Source organism: Pyxicephalus adspersus, chromosome 11 (genome assembly GCF_032062135.1).
Source record: "Pyxicephalus adspersus chromosome 11, UCB_Pads_2.0, whole genome shotgun sequence".
NCBI lineage: Eukaryota > Metazoa > Chordata > Amphibia > Anura > Pyxicephalidae > Pyxicephalus > Pyxicephalus adspersus.
This window is the reverse complement of record NC_092868.1, coordinates 9,084,336-9,098,617: the sequence shown is the minus strand read 5'-3', so window position 1 is coordinate 9,098,617 and position 14,282 is coordinate 9,084,336. Positions and strand designations below refer to the sequence as shown.

Below are 14,282 nucleotides of genomic sequence, written 5' to 3'. Positions count from 1 at the left end.
CCACTTGATTTGTTGCCATGTGCAATGCAGACACACATCCCTTGTCTATGACTTTATTCCTAAGATTCTGTGGTATCTTATGACAGTCACATGGAACTGGGATGTGAAATCTGGTCCAGCAGGTTTTTATTTAATCTCATTTGTATGGCAAGCGTGTTTAAACATATAAAAGGGAGAAATGTAGAGGCCACCAATAATAACTTCTTCTTTGAAAATGCAAATTTATTGGCTGCCTCTGTGTTTTGAATCAGTGACCTGGAATAAACTGCACCAGATGGTATTGCCTAACAGCAGTCTACTCTGTAGGCAGGTCTAGGATCTGATTTGGATATTATTATGGATGCCTGGGTCAGAAGATAATTTTAATGGAAGAAGGGCAGGGTCAAGGGATCCCATGTGGCGCTCTGTCACTTGCACCCCAGCACTGGCGCCTAAAGAACCAGTACCGTGTTTCCCCGATGATAAGGCATCCCCATCAAATAAGCCACCCCCCGATTTTTGCTCAAACAATTAAAATAAAGCACCCTCCGCAAAAAAGACATCCTCCGATACCTGATACTGTGTGCCTCTGTGTGACTCCTGGATGCTGGCTGCAGTGCAGAGTGAAACTGAAAGTAACTTCAAAGGACAAGCAAGCTGCTGATCCCTGCCCTAACAGAGTCTGTTACCCGGCGAGTCAGTGATCAGAAGGGGACAATGAATGGCACAGAGTGATCAGAAAGGGACAATCAATTGCACATATGGTAGTGATCAGAAAGGGGACGATCAATGGCACATGAGTGATCAGAAGGCGACAATGGCACATGAGTGATCAGAAGGGGACAATCAATGGCACATGAGTGATCAGAAGGGGGCAATCAATGGCACATGAGTGACTTTCAACAATAAATGTGTACTGTAGTCTTCTTCATGGAAAAATAAGACATCCCCCTGAAAATAAGACCTAGGGCATATTTTGGCATTTCCAAAAATATAAGACAGTGCCATGGGGAGTTATCATAGGGGAAACAGGGTATGTGCAGATTTGACACCCGGTGGCAATGAGCAGTACTGCGCCGCTCACTGCCACACCTATTCATTATTTATTGGGCTGCCACTGGTTGAAGCTACTTGTAGTTCCCTCCCCCGAGGTTCACTGGCATGAGTATGCCATAACCACAATGCAATCTCACTACCTGCCTGAACACAGCCTTATAGATGCTAAACATTTCACATATGTGCATTCCACCAATTTACCAGTTTGCCTGGAGCTCATTGTTCTCCATTTGCAGTCATCCTTCTGAAATTTTAATCTAGCTGTACACATGCATAGTCATGTGTCTGCCCTGACATCATCGGACTTGAATGACCTCTTCACATACAACACTACAGCTTCTGTTACAACCACAAATGTTTTGCGATAGTAATAATAACAGCGGCTTTGCGATAATATAAAAAAAATCCATAGTTCTCCTTCCTTGTCATCCAAAATCTGTCTACACCAGAAAAAAATGGAAAATTAATTTATTAGGCGTGTTTGTTCTACGTTAAACAAAGACAGAACACCAACTTTTACTTGTAAGAATGAAAAGCAAATACAATTATAGGAGTGCTGAGGACCCGCTCTGCGTCCGCGTTCTGCTCTGATTCAGCTGGGAAAAAACGTCACGGCGTGTTTGTTTATGCCGTGCGATCAGTGATGGATGTTCTAAAAAGCTGCTTACAGGAGCGCTCGCGCCGCCGCCAAATAGGAGTACTTAGAGGCGCAATCTACGCTGTTGACAAGGAAGGTTTATTTTATTCTAATGGAAAAGGATTACATTGGTGACACTGAGTGCATGAACCCTGCGGAATTATCTCGCTGCACTGACACCACGAAAAATAAAAACATTTTATCTTCAGGCGGAAGAACGTCAGACAAACCCACAAACTGTGAAAATGATGAATGCTCCAAGATTGGAGAAGATACATTATTATCAATGAACCTGAGTGATCCAGCAAACCTGGAATGAATTTCATAAAATATTTTCCTATTATTCGGCAAATATTTTTAATCCTGGACCAAATACTGTATGTTCCATTATCTGCTGGATCCCCCAGGTTCTCCCATGATAGTATATCTTCTCCAATCTGGGAGAACTTTAATAAATCAGGCCCATTATGTCTGGTCCCGCTTGCTCCCTTATATCAGTGATGGCACAGATGGCATAGAGTGTGGTGCATTATGGGAGTATTAAAAATTTAGACCTGCTTAGCTATTAGAAAAAGGAAGGCATGGTCACATGGTCATAAAAAAGAACTTTCCCCAGTTTATTGTACAGGGTTGTGTAATACATTGATGCTTTATAAATAAATAAAGTTGATTGATAACAATACAAACCTACCATCGACCTCGGCAATTTAAATTCCATCGGGTAGTATAATTCAAAACTATATCAAAACTTTAAATAAATAGTGGTAATGGTATTGTAGACGTTTCATGTAAAAGTTGAGCTTGGCCTCACCTCATTGTGCACCTCATTGAGGGCTAGCAGGGAGGCCAAGATAGATAATAATAGTCTATATACAATGGTCCTGATTAATTAAAGCTCTCCAGACTGGAGAACATAGACTATCATAGGAGAACCTGGGTGATCCAGCAAACTGAAATGGATCTGGTTTAGGATTGTCCAACTAATGATCTTTGCAAATTTGCTGAATCCCCTCGGTTCTACCATGATAATCTATCTTCTCCAGTCTTGCAGCGCTTTAATAAATCACGCCCAATATGCAAAGGGGTAGCATGACAGGGACACCCAACAAAGTTAGGGATAAAGAATAGGATTGCGAAAAAGATGAACCAATTAGGTGTTGGGTTATAATGATATGTTCAAATCCAACACGTTTCAGGGGTATCTATCTCCCTTCTTCAGAGCTTGACAGAGAATAGTGCAAAATTTCAGGACATGTCTGTGTTTGTTAGTGAAGTCAGAAATCCAGGGCACAGCGTCTAGATTCAATCAATCAATAATCAATATGGATTCTGATTCCCTTGTTGCAGGACTCTGAGGTCTGTATGGTATTTCTCAGGGCAGTGCACTATGATTGTGAATGTCTGATGAAACGGCCACTCTCCATTAGAAGCCAGTGCAGCTGGGTGACAACACAGTGCAGGAGATTGAGCTGACCCCCTAATAGGAAGTCATCCTGAACAAAGACCTTCATGGCAGGATCACCAACTACATTTTAAGTTCTTCTTAATAAGTTTAAAAAAGACTTCATGTTTTTTAATCCTTAATGAGATTTTAGTTGTTATACGTTTTGTCATCTGTGATTGGATGGCTGATATGTTCACAGGGTGACTACACTTTTCACTTTACTTGTCATGTTTTCGGCCCAGTACATCTACAACTTTTTCTGTCTCCCCCCGAGTTCGCTTTAATACAGTAATGCCCGGGAAAATTCAGGTAACATGCGCAGCTTGTGATTTCACAGCAGTTACATAGGTTTCCATGGAGTTTCTGTCACATTAGCACATAGCCAGAACAGAAAACACATAATAAAAGAGCTGCAGACTGGCAGATTACTCATTCTGAAAATATTGAGTGCTGGGGATGAATACAAATAGCAATTTATTCATAACACAGACATAGTTTTCACAAATCTTAAAAAAAAAATGATCAGAAAACTATCATTTGCAGAAATTGCTGTATTTGACTTTACCAAAGGCCCCATGGACCCCATAGAGAACAGATCCCATATATAAGGGGCTTTGATTGGATTGAGGTGAATAATTCTATGTATGTGAATCTTGTTTAAGATGCCTGCTACAAATGCACTTTTTTCATCTAGCTCATCAAGCTTACTTCTTTTCATCCTTCCGCCACTGGGCCTGATTTATTAAAGCTCTCCAATGCTGGAAAGATTACACTTTAATCAGTAAAGCTGGGTGATCAAGCAAACCTGAAATGGATTTCGTAAAAGTAATTTATTTGTTGGCAAATGTTTTCAATCCTGGACCAGATCTATTTCAGGTTTGCTGGATCACCCAGCTTCACTTATAAAAGTGTATCCTCTCCAGCCTTGGAGAGCTTTCAAAAATCAGGTCCATTGCCTCCAAGTTTTCTTCCCTATTAAAATAAATGTAAACCCCAAAGCTGCCCCCCAGCCTTCCCTTCATTCTTGCACAGTTGTGCAGGTTCCCCTCCTGGTCTGGGGTTTCCTATTTTCACTCCACACTGTGAGCATCTCATGATGTGCATTAGAAACTTCAGCAAATCTTTTTTTTATGGGTGGAGGACGTCTAGAATCATGTGGACCTTTCCTCCTCAGCCATCCAGACCCTGAATGGGTGTCATTATTGGAAGGTTTTCATTGTATTCTGGGGGAAACTCAACATTTTGGATCTCCCATCATTTTGTCCCATTATTACCCCATTATAAGTGCCATAATTTAAATCCTCCCAAGCAACACATACTTTAGCCTCCATTTCTGTTTGGCCATCAGGAGAGAAAGAAAAAAAAGAGGTTTGCTAGCTTAAAACTTGCACATGTTTGAGAGCTCTTCTTGGCGCATGTGACAATGCTGGGCCAATCGCCAAGCACCAGTGTGGTCACATGAAAAGTCACATGCTCTATGTTTAGATGTACCGGGTATTGTCCTCATTTTCATTGGCTGAATGAAATAGTTGGGGGCAATGAAAAGGCAAAGGTGCTGCTGATATGATTTCCTATTGTTGTGAGGTGGCAGTTTTTTGTTAATTGTGGAATATAACGCCTGATTGAAATGAAAATGTATTTTTTTAACAAAACTGAAAATGCTTTTTTTTATATTTTGTATGTTTCTGATGCTATGCAAGTGATAGTTATATTTAATTGTTTCAAACGCAAGCATGACAAGACCAAAAAAAATATTGTCACTTTCACTTTCCTGTTTGTCATACACTGGAAACTCCCATTTATACCCGATGATCGCGGAATGCACAGGAGATGTGTGATCAGCCTGTTGGAGGAAGTGTTGTAAAGCTTGTCACATGACTTCTGCTATCACTTCTACCAGAAGGTTCCTTTATCTAGATGACATCTCACCCAAACAAGAAAATGTTAGATCACAAGCTTGTTTATCACTCTGCTAGGTATCCGGTCTTTGTGCTTTTAGCTTTCTGGCCGAGACTGCAACTTGATTTGTGGTGTCTGAATGAAAAAGACCAAGACCTCTACATGAGGGTCTACAACCCCGGTGCCCAATCTAAGACTCAGAGACTACAGGCAGCCCAATGGCATCTATTGTGTGACTGCATCACAGCATACCTAATGCTAGGAAGCAGATCAACAACTCTTGTAGTATGTCCCTGACCATTTCCTGTAGTATGTTTATAGTCTCTGACCATCATCGGTAGCATGTTTACAGTCTCTGACCATCATCGGTAGCATGCTTACAGTCTCTGACCATCATCTGTAGCATGTTTACAGTCTCTGACCATCATCTGTAGCATGTTTACAGTCTCTGACCATCATCTGTAGCATGTTTACAGTCCCTGATCATCTCCTGCAGAGTGTTTACAGTCTCTGATAATCATCTGTAGCATGTTTACAGTCTCTTACCATCATCTGTAGCATTCTCATAGTCGTTCCTGTAGCATGTTTACAGTCTCTGTTTATCTCATGCGGAGTGTTTACAGTCTCTCACCATCATATGTAGCATACTCATAGTCTCTGACCATTTCCTGTAGCATTTTTATAGTCTCTGACCGTTTCCTTTAGCATTCCTACACATTTCAGACTCTGACCATCATGTGTAGCATGTTTACAGTCTCTGACCATCATCTGTAGCATGTCTACAGTCTCTGATCATCTCCTGCAGAGTGTTTACACCCTCTGACCATCATTTGTAGCATGTTTACAGTGATCTGATCATCATCTGTAGCATGTTTACAGTCTCTAACCATCATCTCTAGCATGTTTGTAGTCTCTGATCATCTCCTGCAGAGTACAGTCTCTGACCATTTCCTGTATCATGTTTACAGTGATCTGATCATCATCTGTAGCATGTTTACAGTCTCTGACCATCATCTGTAGCATGTCTACAATCTCTGATCATCTCCTGCAGAGTGTTTACACCCTCTGACCATCATTTGTAGCATGTGTACAGTCTCTGATCAGCTCTGTAGCATTCTCATATTCTGATAATTTCCTATAGCATGTTTACAGTCTTATGTCCTGCGGAGTGTTTTACAGTCTCTGACTATCATCTGTAGCGTTTTTAGTCTCTCACCATCATCTGTAGCATACTCATAGTCTCTGACCATTTCCTGTAGCATGCTTACAGTCTCAGATCATCTCCTGCAAAGTGTTTACAATATCTGATCTTCACCTGTCGCATGTTTATAGTCTCTGTAGTTTCCTGTAACATGTTTACAGTTTCTGACCTTCCCCTGAAATGTGTTTACATTCTCTAATAGTTTATTTTCCTTCTGTATTCACTGAATATTATGTACAGCCATTTGGTTATGTCAGTGGCTGCATTTCAGGCCCCTTACATCCATAAGATGTGAAGGGGACCCAGCATCATATGTCGTGTAGTGTAAGTATGCACATGCTAAATTATTTATCATTATTACCTCTTACAGAGATTACAGGACTCCTCCTAACATAGCTATAATATGCTTTTCTTTCTATAAGTATGGAGTCATCCAGGGTTATCATTTCATACTTGTGCTGTGATGCTGGTATAGTATTCACACAATCATGTCAGTGCAGGTCTGTATTTACTTTGTATACAAATGTCTGAAACCAATCAGCCCCCTGCTATCCCCTCTCGCCTCCAGTTTGCCACAATGTACAGAGAAGCAAGAGATCGAGGAAATGCTTCCTTTTCCCACAGCAAACTAATGGCATCATCTCCGCCTGGACAGCACTGGACTGAGAGTCAGTGACTGATTTTTAACAATAAAAAACTGTTATTTTTTCATTTTAAGATCGCACTGTTCTGGTATATTGTGACACATCAGGAATGCATTCATGCAAACTATCACATTTACCGAATGTTCCAACCTCTGAATGTCAACACAGGAAAAAAGAAACACGGAAACAGTGTGCCCAAAGGATTGAGGTTAAAGAATATTTTGTTTAAAACCTGAAAATAAAATTGGAGCTGCAAATGAATTGCCCTGCTAGCAGACAGTGCGGTGTACACAATGTGTTGTATTTCAGCTTTTTGTCCCTGCACCTATTATTCACTTATAAAGCTTTTAGGGGTTAGGGTGCCTTTAATCCTTCAGATTCTTGCTTGCATCAGAAGTGTCAGCGATGTGGTTTTAACTGGTCTAGCCACATTTCACAAGCTCCTAATTTTCCACATCCGTGGTTGCACCTCCCCCTCTGCTTTTTGTTTTCTACTTGTTCGGTATAAATATTTATCTAGAACTTAGAGCAGCCATTCTCAATCACTGATTAGCCTGAATAGCCTTTGAGCCAATTGTCCAATTACTTTTGAGCTCCTGAAATGAAGTGATTGTGTAAAAAAAATGCTTTAGTTCCTCACATTTTAATGCAAACTTTTAGTTCAACCCACTGAATTAAAGAATTGAAAGTCTGCAGTTCAACTGCATCTGAGTTGTTTCATTTAATATTAATTGTGGTAATGTACAGAACCAAAATTAGAAAAAAGTTGTCTCTGTCCAAATATTTATGGACCTAACTGTATGTAGGGATTATTGTAATGGTGCAACAAATAGTCCGGAACATATTTTAGCCTCTTTAATGAAGATATTAGTTTATATACATTCCACAGATGGATTGTAAATACAATTTTATAATATTTGGACCTTGTTTCTTCTCTCTTAGTGGATGAAGAGTTGGTTTCAGCTGGACAGCATTCGTTATTTTAGATGCTGGTTCTTCAATGTCAACATGTCTCGCATCGATGGTCGTCTTCTCCTTCAACTCAGTGAAATCTCAGATTGGCAGAGCGGGCCATATCGTTGTGTGCGCACAGGGAACGAGACCGATGATTTGGAGGTGTCTGAAAACTTCACCGTCCCCATAATCTGTGAGTATATATGCTTCAGCCATCATTATGATTACACACAAGTGTTTCTCATCCATGGTTCCTCCAAAGGTTACTAGGGGTTCCTTGGGCAATGAGCTGTTTGGACCTTAAGTGGCAACAATGGTCTTTATGGCTATTGTTGGACATTCTTCCCACTGACCACCATGCTAATATACTGTGAGCTTGGATATAGTAAATATAGAAGGGATTCCATGAAAACCTGGAAGTTATTTCAAGGGTTCACCCAAATTAAAAAAAGGTTGAGATACACTGCCTTAAAATATTATTGGTGCCCATGTCTATAATTCTGCTAGCTTAAATGTAAGGGAATCCTGTGAATTTCTGCTTTATTCTGAGCTGGAAAACTTCCTTCATCTAACTGAGTAATCATATAGCTTAAATGGTTAGTGCAGCAAAAGAGATTTGGCTGTGAGAGAACATTGGCATATTGAATCGCCGGTTGGCTTCCCGCATCTCCAAGGTACCCCAGTGGCAAAGTTCAAGGCTGTGGAGCCCCACTACAAAAAATACAATATAATATGTCCGCAAGAGAGCCTCATTCTTTCTCATTGTGTTGCATTTATGTAAAAGACACATAGAATTTAGCAGTGACCACGAGACCCCTTATAATGGTTTCTGGGTGCAGCTAGGAATTTCCAGGCAGAGACCTCGCTGAGAGCTGTGGTGGTCAAAATACTGACAATTGCTTTTTATTCCTATGACCATATGAGATTTTACCAGCAGGTGTTGCTGTATATTACATATGTAAATGACCCTGAGATTTGCAGAAGTGGAGGTTAGGGGGCCTTTGATTACGTGTAGTGGTTTCAACTGGAAAATTCTATATTTTTGCATACATTTTTAGTGCCTTTAATTCCCCACTTATTTACTCTGATTAGCTTTTCTGGGAATCCCAATAATTTCTTATTTACTTCCTCCTTGAATATGTCTATAAAAAAGAAAGGTAAAAAAATAATAAATCTATGAGCAGTCAACCTTCTAATGACCCCCAGATCTCCTGCTCGATGCCCAGCACAGTGAGCCCAGTTTGTGATTTCCCATAACAAATATCATTGGGATCACAGTTGCCATTTTAGCTCCCAGCCGAGTAACTAGGACAATTTTTTTTCACAATTGTGCTGGGATTCGGGCGGAGGTGGGTGGACTGTAGTCTATGTATGTGTGTGTTTTAATATATGACTGCACACTTGCCATGGTTGATCTGTGCTGCCCTTGCTTTCGTGTGTGTTTGTTGCATTTCTAAGATACAGTTGTGTCCTAGCTTTGATTATCTTAAACTGAAACCAAAGATTTCATTTTGTTAGTTTTAGTGGTGCTTTCCCTCAACCCCCCCCCCCCATAATTCTACGAAAACCATACCAAGGGGTCCTTAGAACCACAGACCCATCTATGTTCCTTCATTACAAAGAAATACACTTACAGCAAATCTTCCACTTAAAAAGCAGATGTTAAACCTAAAGCACAAAACCAGCAGAAAAATTACCAAATGGTAATCTTATTTTTTATTAATGGCAGCATTCTCAGGTTTATAAAGGTGTGAACTATATGTGTATTAATAGAATAGTTTGCACTCATAAAAGCACAGCCGCCATAAGGGAGGAATAACCCCTCAAGTGACATGCAAATCTTTACATCGTGCTACATATGTGAACACCAAGCATTAGGCAAGTGAACGTAAAACTATATAAACTATAGATATTTATATCAAAGAAAATGGCTCACGGCACCAACTGCAGCTATGACAGACATATAAATATATAGGGCAATTCATAATTTACAAGAGGTACATAAACTGAACTCTTTTGGGATGAATCTGAATGCTGGCTCTGAACCAAGTCTTTATCATCTCATACAGCATCAGTACCCAGTGTTTAAAAGGTTCTTTTTGCCACAAATTCCCACGGACAGATTGGGGAATATTACAAGTGCCCGCAAACGGGCAGGGGGCAACTCCGTATTGACGGCCATGGTTTTGGAATGGGACGTCTAGTAAGCTCATTTAGGTGTGATGGTCACAACCATTTGGCCATATAGGGGCTCTATATTGGATATCGGAGATCATTTTCTAATTTCTGTTAAGCACATTAATATGATGCACACTGTGACCCATCTCAGTCACAAAAGTCAGACTGTAGAGCAGCCATGTTCGATCAGGGATCACTGGAACTCCAGGGTTCCTCCAGAGGTTGGTAGGCATTCCTTGACCTGTGGTTGATAATCTTCCCATTTTGATGGTGCTCTTCTAGTTCTGGTGCCAATGTCATTTGGCAAAGCCAGCTGAAGGACACCAATGACAGTTTTACATGTTCGTAAGGGTGGAATTCTGATCACCATTGTAAGAGCCAACCATTCCACTCAACACCAATGTAGGAGCATTTTTCTCACTGATCTCCAATTAAATGGTTTTAAAGGGGTTCCAAGAAAAAAAAAATATCCCAATGGTTCCTTTGGGATAATAGGGTTAGGAAATGCTCCTGTAGAGTGTAGTCAGTGAATCAGTATGGAGTTTTTTTTTCTGCCTGGAGGGCTACATGTGATTGGAGGAGAGCAGGTTGAATAACTTTAATGGGTCTTTCCACCGGACTTTATTTTTGGTCAGTTGTTCTGCATCGAGTCCCAGAGCAAGATAAAGCAAAATTTTCCTATCAGAGCCCTGAATAGCAGTTAAAACTTGATTGGTGTTGTAATTTGTCTCCATTCTATACAAAATTAGAAAACATAAAGTATCGGTGCCAATATTTCTGTAAAAATCAAAAACTATAATATTTGTCTGGGAACCAAGAAAAAAGTGATATTGAGCTTAAGAATCTGGTTTTATTAGGAGACTGGGTTGTTGTTCTCTGGAATGTCAGAGCCTTATCTGCAGTGATGGCACAGATAAACCGTAAACCCCAGCAACCTCCATCATGGGGGTACAGTGTCCTTATAACGTATCTGGCAGGGGAAACGCTTAGAGGGAGCACATTGGCCTCAGAACACCTCGCCGAGACGTACATCACGGGCAGCATCTTTCATCTAAAGGGCACGGGGAGGCCCAGGAACGTGATGAACACAACAATACACCAAATGAAAGCAGCCGGAGACAGAGAAAAATATCACGGGGTTATCACAAAATGTCACTAAGCCCCACAAAGAGCCACGGGAAATACATCAAATATTGAAATGGAGCCGCGTGTTTAATGAGCGTCTGAGTGGGGCCTACGCTCTGATCGCGTCTCCAGAAACATGCTCGCCCGGGAGGGATCAGTCAGGCTGACAGGATGATGAGCCGATCGAACGCATAAAAAAAACAAACAAAAAAAAAAACAGAAGAAGCAATTAGCTGAGTAGATTCTGTTTATTTTCTACTATAAAACATTGTCTGTCAAATTGCCTGACGGAAGAAATGTGTGTTGCTGCTAGCAACTCGTCAGCTCCAAGGCAGGCTGATGTAACAATTTTTTTTTCCTTTTTTTGGGCATCGGTGACAGGTTGTTATGATTTATTTGATAGAACACTGGCAATTTTCCCACCGTTCTTTGCGGGGAAAGTCAGAGCGTTACCTTGGTGTGTCCCCCAGGAGTGAGGTTATGATTTGTCCGGACCACAATCAGCCAACCAAATGACTGAAGTCTTTATTAATACCGGAGGGATTTCACTTCACTTCCTGTTTATGTTACTTCTGGACACAGAAGATAGAGGGGAAATCACTCTAATGGTGATAAAGGCAGCAATTAAAACACAGTAGAGGTTCCTACCTTTCTCCAGTTTGTCCTATAATAATCAACTTTTCTCAGATCTCATGACTCAGTTTTCTCCCCCAGGTACTTCTATATGGGCACACCACCCAGCTTTTTTCAGTCACCACCCGGCAATTTTTGGTTGGTCACTGTCACAATACTGGGGCACTGGACAGTTGGGGCATAATAGAAAGCCTATGAAAAATAGGACATACTAAGGGGTGTGTATTAGAAAGTTGGAACAAAGTACAGGGGGAAGTAGAAAGCTAGAAGAATTTGACCACCTAGCTGATAATAAATTCTGGTCAGAATATTGTGATTGAAAGTCCCCTAAAGTGCATGTAAAGCCATTTTTTTTGTTTAGTTGGATTGTGCAAGGGTTAAAAGTAAATTTTTATTCCCATCTATGTCCACACAGAAAAGCACTGTTCTCCCCAGCCTCTTTTAGCCAGGCGCAGCGCCCGGCACTTTTCAGTAACCACCCGGCTGTTTTTGGAGTTTTCTCAAACTGCCATGCATCCCTAACCCCCTCCCTCTCCAAAATCACCTCCCCAGATGAAGCTGCCACCATGTTAAACCACTCTCTTTCCCTGGCTTTGGATAATGTTGCTCCTGCCACCTTCCGCTATCCCCGCCATCCCTATTTAATGTACAGCGCTGCGTAATATGTTGGCGCTATATAAATCCTGTTTAATAATAATAATAATAATAATAATAATTAAAAGGTGGGTCACAATACTGAGGCCACCACCCAGCTTGAAAAAAAATCCCAGGGAGAATAACTCTTTATTTGTCCTGGTATCAATCATATTTGGTACAGAAAGTGATGGAATTTCTGGGATAGGAAAATATTACCTAAATAGAAGCGGCATGTGTATTCTTAAATCTGGGTGTGCTTTAGGTTGCTCAGGGGAAATCTTCCAAATGGGAAACCTGATAACAAATGTTTACAAGAGGCTAGCTAGCCCCTCCCTTCTTTCTTTTTTGGAGACATTGATACAGGAAATTTCCACAATGACAAAAAGGCAGCAAATAAAAAACCTCACAGCATTCCTAACCATTCCTTAATCTATCCAAAACCAAAAAAGTTGTGAATACTTAGTTATAAATACTTATAAATAACTCTGCAGAATTACCTGGAGGATTGGGTTGGTCAATACAATAGAACCAGTTCCTCCTTCCAACATAAATATAAATAAACGTCTTTGTAAATCCGTTCTTTGTACAATGCACAAAAGGTGCTTGTGTTGTCTTATGTTTATTTGTTTCTATTTCTCGTCCTCAGATCTGCAGGACATCTATTTCCAGAAGCTGCAGTCCTGGTATAGCAGTATCACTGATGTCCTGTGGGCAGAGGAGGGCTCTACAGTGGAGGTGAAGTGCACCGCGACATCCTCCCGAGATCCAATCTATGAGTGGAGCCAGGAGGTGAGTGTGCTGAAGGAACGCAGGCCTGGAAATATGAACATGGTACACAGAGCAGGGATGAGCATTACCCATAGCAGATAGACAGGTATTAGCCTTCTGTTATCAGGTCAGTCGGATAAATGGAAGATTAATTCTGATTGGCTGCTTCTGATTGCCAACAGCTTTTTTCCTTGTGTATAACAGGATATATATAAGAGCTTTTTGCAGAGAAGCAGATGGGAATGGCTGTCATGTACCCAAGGAGGTCCTGTTGTTCCTTCCGCAAAATCTAGCTGAGCTGGGGGCATAGCAAATAGACTACCAAATCATGGTCCACCAAGGGCCGAGCTCTGATCATTTGTCTGCTTTTATTTCCCTTTGTGCTAATGGAGACTTCTGCCTCATGTAATTATGAAAGCCAACCTCCTGCTCAGTTAAAACACATACAACTATAAGGGCACCAAAGTAAGAGATGGAGTTCAGGTAGCAAATGGTATTTTCAATGCATCAGCATACAAACACATTGGCCCTGATTTAGTATATATAATAGTTTGGGGAAAACTCTTTTCAGTTCCAGCACTGTCAATATGTGGTTTAATGATTTTGGTGTGGAGGAACTGGAGAAGAATGCACAAAGCCCTAAATCTCAACACCTATGGTAATGTTTCTCTACTGGGATTCCACTGAACTCTAGGGTTACTCCAGAGGTTGTTAGGGGGCCCTTGAGCAATAAGCACTTTGTGCCTCTTAGGTCAGTTTAAGTGACCCCCAGTGTTCTTATTGGCTATCTGTAAATGATATTTAAAAAAAAAAAAAAAGAGAAAAGAGACAGATCTAATGTATCATTTCCATATGTAATTGTACGGGTAGTATTTTTTTGTTGTTATGTCATAAATTAGCTAATCCCCTGAGGAAGCCAAAACGGTGAAACGCGGCTGGAACAGACACTGCGATTTATTAATTGTATCCACAAATACATCAACCTATCTAACAGCACTTTGTTCTTTGCTACTACTGATCTATGTACATTGGCCACTCTCTTTTCTCTAATAAATTATAATTCTACACTGGTGCTGGCATTAAAGAGCTCAACTATACATTAGAGAAAAGTCTGGCTTTTACTCCTTC

The 14,282-nt window shown here is 40.7% G+C and overlaps 1 protein-coding gene across 1 annotated transcript in view; it reads left to right on the top strand.

Moving 5' to 3' along the window:
• LOC140340600 (uncharacterized) overlaps nt 1–14,282 on the top strand; it is a 30,727-nt gene that overhangs the window by 8,507 nt on the left and 7,938 nt on the right. The window contains exons 3-4 of the mRNA XM_072425907.1: nt 7,803–8,007; nt 13,033–13,175. Coding sequence (XP_072282008.1) covers nt 7,803–8,007; nt 13,033–13,175 — 348 coding nt within the window. The remainder of the gene's footprint in view (nt 1–7,802; nt 8,008–13,032; nt 13,176–14,282) is intronic.